General features: G+C 35.6%; 1 protein-coding gene across 1 annotated transcript; it reads right to left on the bottom strand.

Moving 5' to 3' along the window:
• Positions 1 to 1,361: 1,361 nt before the first annotated feature.
• LOC144439506 (RWD domain-containing protein 2A-like) lies at positions 1,362 to 3,512 on the bottom strand. The gene is made up of 2 exons (XM_078128802.1): positions 3,165 to 3,512; positions 1,362 to 2,520 (listed from the first exon to the last, which is right to left on the bottom strand). Exons 1-2 carry the CDS (start codon positions 3,384 to 3,386, stop codon positions 1,822 to 1,824), a joined length of 921 nt encoding a protein of 306 aa, XP_077984928.1. The 5' UTR covers positions 3,387 to 3,512; the 3' UTR covers positions 1,362 to 1,821.
• Positions 3,513 to 4,534: the final 1,022 nt, after the last annotated feature.

Below are 4,534 nucleotides of genomic sequence, written 5' to 3' on the forward strand. Positions count from 1 at the left end.
CTTGATGTATATTTCTGTTGTGACAGATTTAGACGCAATATTTGATAAATTCAGGCGATCAGCGGATGAAATCACAAGAAATTACTTGGATTCTGTCAAAGCTGCCTATATTCCTGGATTCAATGGAAGAGCTAAGAGATCTTTACCCGATGCACTGACTGAAATCGAGACAGGTAAAACAAACCAGACGTCCCTGTTTTTCATAACCTTGTAGTCATTTCTGAGTACCCCCTTATAGCCTCTCTCATTGAAAGATCAATACATTGTCATACAATGGTTGATTCAATGTATATTCCTCTTTATTTCTTCAAACGAAGGTAGTCAACAAAGTCAGATTCAGCATGCCCTCTTAGCTAATTTGACACCCCACTCACTGACAGGCTGTGACACACAACGATTTCTTGTGATAATGTGACATTATATCAAAATTACACACAAGAAAACCCAATTTCTATCATTTTGATGACCCATTACAAATATTGCCATTCATTAGAGGACATATTTGGCAGGTTATCTATAGATGCCTTTCTGTATCTGTTGAATACTGTTGTAAACATCCAAAAGCAGATTACATACACACAGATAATTCCATTCAAATATGTTAATATGACAGTATTGCATGACTTGCGAGTGTCTGTGTGGCATACCTCAGGTATTTGCTTTCTGTGTTCTGCGCAGCCAAAGTGATGCACATGGAAATACAACAGCAACACTGCCACTAAAAGTACTTAATAAGGCACTCCACTGTAATTTCTCTTCAATGCATATACAAATAGTATGCAAACACACAGATGCATGTAGTCACTGGTACATATGCAACATTGAAACAAATCTTTTTCATATATTCTTCAGTGATTGGCTTAGAACGCATCACATGGTATGGACTATTGACCCATAATGACCTCGATTTCCATATAGGTGGCACTAGTTGTGTTCTTTCTTCCCTAGGGCAATATTCATGTAGTATGGAAGTCTTATCAGGGATTTTACTTTGACTATACAAAGAATATGCATCTGAGAATGTGATGTGTTATAAAATATTTGCTGCCTGGCCTTATTCATTAGCTGCAGGAAATACTTGCTATAAAACATCCCTCGGGGGTAATAGACTTCTACTAGTGTGTAGTGCCCTCATAGTCAGGACGATAAGTGCATAATAGATGAAGTCAGTATGATGAGTGGTACAGGGGTACTATTTCAGAGTTGTGTTTTGACCAAGTCTAAAATGTTCATAAAAGTTTATCTTGTAAATAGCAGATATGACTGACAGCTTATTGAATAGGACAGTGAAATATAGTTATATTGGAAATGTAAACTTGAAACAAATGTGCTGTTCTGATGAAATGTTAACGCTGAATAATTAAATCATTGGATGATCAAGGTCCATAGTACATGGATCCATAGAATTCTTTCTCCACTTTCTATAACAGATCAAAACATCACATTCATTGCTACTTTACCCTTCCAAAGTAACTATATTTTATTGTCCTATTGATTCTTAAAACCATGAGAAATCTATTCTCATAGCTAATAAAATGTTTTTAACATTGAAATTAAAACTAACAAAAGGAAAACTAGACAGACTTCAAAAAAAAGGGTTTTTAAACACCTAATCCTTTTTGCACCATTCCCTGAACATCACATCAGATCAGTCAAGACATTGAAATTACAAAAGCACAATATATATATGCATAGAAGAGACCACTAAAGAAATGAACAGTTTCTATCAAGACAGAATTTTAAAGAAAAATTATGAGGCCACTTTTGTGATGATTGTCTCAGGTATAACACATTGGTTCTGTCTTTGACCTTGACATGAATTTAAGGTGAAGGTATTTTACCATCCACCCCTAATAGAATCTTGAATATATAACCACATTTGTGTTCATTTAAATATTGATAAAACTTTCCCAAATCCATATGATAGTCTCTGCCATGAAATGCATGTGCATCGAAGGCAATTTCTTCAAAGGTCTGGAAGAATCGAAAGTCTTTCAGTGTTTTGCTTCCATCATCAGATTCGATAGGTGTGTCTTCTCTATGCTTACAACTTATCTTCTTCCACGTCCACCGTCTGACTCTATGCCAGAACTCCTCGCATATCTCTTTGTAGCCTTCAATGCAGATAATACCGGGCTTACCAGGCAGACAGAATCCTGTTAGTTGCATATCGGCTGCCATGTCGAGCAAATCTCGTCGTTTGAACTTACTTCGAATATGATGACTATGAATCCATAATCTAGTCAGTGTCGTATGTTTGATATCTGGTTTGGCATAACCATCAGCTTGGGAAGACACAAGAGTTTCAGTAGGAGAGATGTACTTAGAGCCATTATCCTGTACCCACTGTATGGCTTCTGTGATACAAATATCTCCTCTTTCTAAACTAGATATAAAGTCATTTAGGTCATCGTTGATTTGCTTTTGTTGTTGACGGGAGAAAAAGTTGTGTCGTACAAAGATTTCTGGTTCAGTATGTGGATACTGGTGTGGAAGACTGCATACGATTTCAAAATCCTCCTGTAATCAAATAAAAATATGGAAAGAACATAAATTTATGTGGTGAGGGGAAGGGGAAATTAACATTATGACATGTTATCAAGGTTTAGAAATATATTGCAGATATAAAATTTAACTAATTACCCTGAAAATCAAAGTTCTTCAATTTTCTCTGAACTTTGCCATATTACATGCAAAACTTTGTTCCTGGTCCTTTTGAAATAATAAGAGAATTTGGCTGTTCATCGTCTTGTTTTCAAGGAAATAAGCCTATAATTTGCCATGGTGGCATTTTACTTCCTGTCTATGTGTACCTTGGAGGTATATATACTGTCAGTATCATTACTCCAAGGTATAAGGTTACTCAGTTAATCATAGAGCACTGCTGCTTTCCTTGATGTCTGAACAATACGAAAAACATCCCTGATTTACACAATACGAAAAACATCCCTGATTTACACTTCTACCATGGGACAAAGCCCTTGAGTGGTCTGAGCATAGACACTGTCTAACTGTCTAACAAACAACAATTCTCAATATGCAAATTAGCCATAGTCGACTCTGTATCATACAAACCACACAACGAACTGATAAACTATACTGTAAACAGCTGGATCACATGATTATAGCTGAGATATCTGAATTACGAATATTTAAACATGTACCTTCCCAGCTGATGCATCACTTTCAGGCGAAACTTTCACAGCAAATGAAATTCTTGGTGGTACATCCACAACTTTGCCATCGATGTAATCCTTGACGTCTGCGATGACAAGATGATCGTCCAACTCGAATTCTCCGTCTTTTGGATACATGCTGTGAAGCATTTCGACTTCGGACAGCTGTAGCTCCAGAAAGCTACTGTCTAACTCTTCCTGTTCGCCCATCTCAATCTTCTTCTACAGTGAAAAAATCGGAATGATTGTGGCATTAACGGTGTTTTCCCATTGGTTCAAGGATGCATCACGCTACTTATGAAACTACAGTATGTGATCCCCAGGCTTACGATTCCATAGTACAAACATAAACGTTTGCAAGGGCGCAGCCATTTTGTTAGGCCTCTCAACTCCCTTGAAAATATACATATGGCGTAGATGACTTGGGGCCCACAAAAAAGTTCCAACTATGATGGCTTTCTAATGATTTTACCTGTTGGGGTGATAAGAGAATGAATTTAATTTCGTAAATTAGGGGATTATGCGCTTAAGACAAAGTATAATTATGTTCACTCTTGTGTATTAACATTTTTCTACAGAGTTAAGTGGTCTTATTATAAAAGAATCGAGGGAACTTTAAAACTTTTTTTCTGATCATGATTCGTTAGAGTCACTTTATAATGACTCTCAAACCTATTTCATTTGTCCACAGATAGGTATACATTTAGCAACCTGTTTGCTGCTAAGTTTGGTGAAATTAAGGCATCAAATTTATTTGATCTCCGGTTGATTGAAATAAAGAATGAAGTGGTGGCAGTACTGGGTGAGAACGACAAATCATCAGAAGATGGAAAGAACACGGTTCTTTTTCCTTTCGTAAGTCATGTATTTTTTATTGTGTATGTATGTATGTATGTATGTATGTATGTATGTATGTATGTATGTATGTATGTATGTATGTATGTATGTATGTATGTATGTATGTATGTATGTATGTATGTATGTATGTATGTATGTATGTATGTATGTATGTATGTATGTATGTATGTATGTATGTATGTATGTATGTATGTATGTATGTATGTATGTATGTATGTATGTATGAATGTATGTATGTATGAATGAAGGCTACTTGTTAGATTTGTCAATATCGGTAAGTCAGGATCAGAATGGTTGATGTATTTACCCAAAAATCTTTCATTGAAATAAAATCGGCAGACTAATATGAAAATGGACTTTATTTCAAATTTTATTTTCACAGTATTTTTTATGAGTGATAGACATTTCTTAATTTGTTAAAGTGGTAGAAGCAGCTTTAGCTGAGTATATAATCTATTTGACTCAACTGAAAATACTTGCATAAAAACCATGGAGGTATA

This window comes from Glandiceps talaboti, chromosome 8 (assembly GCF_964340395.1).
Source record: "Glandiceps talaboti chromosome 8, keGlaTala1.1, whole genome shotgun sequence".
Lineage (NCBI taxonomy): Eukaryota > Metazoa > Hemichordata > Enteropneusta > Spengelidae > Glandiceps > Glandiceps talaboti.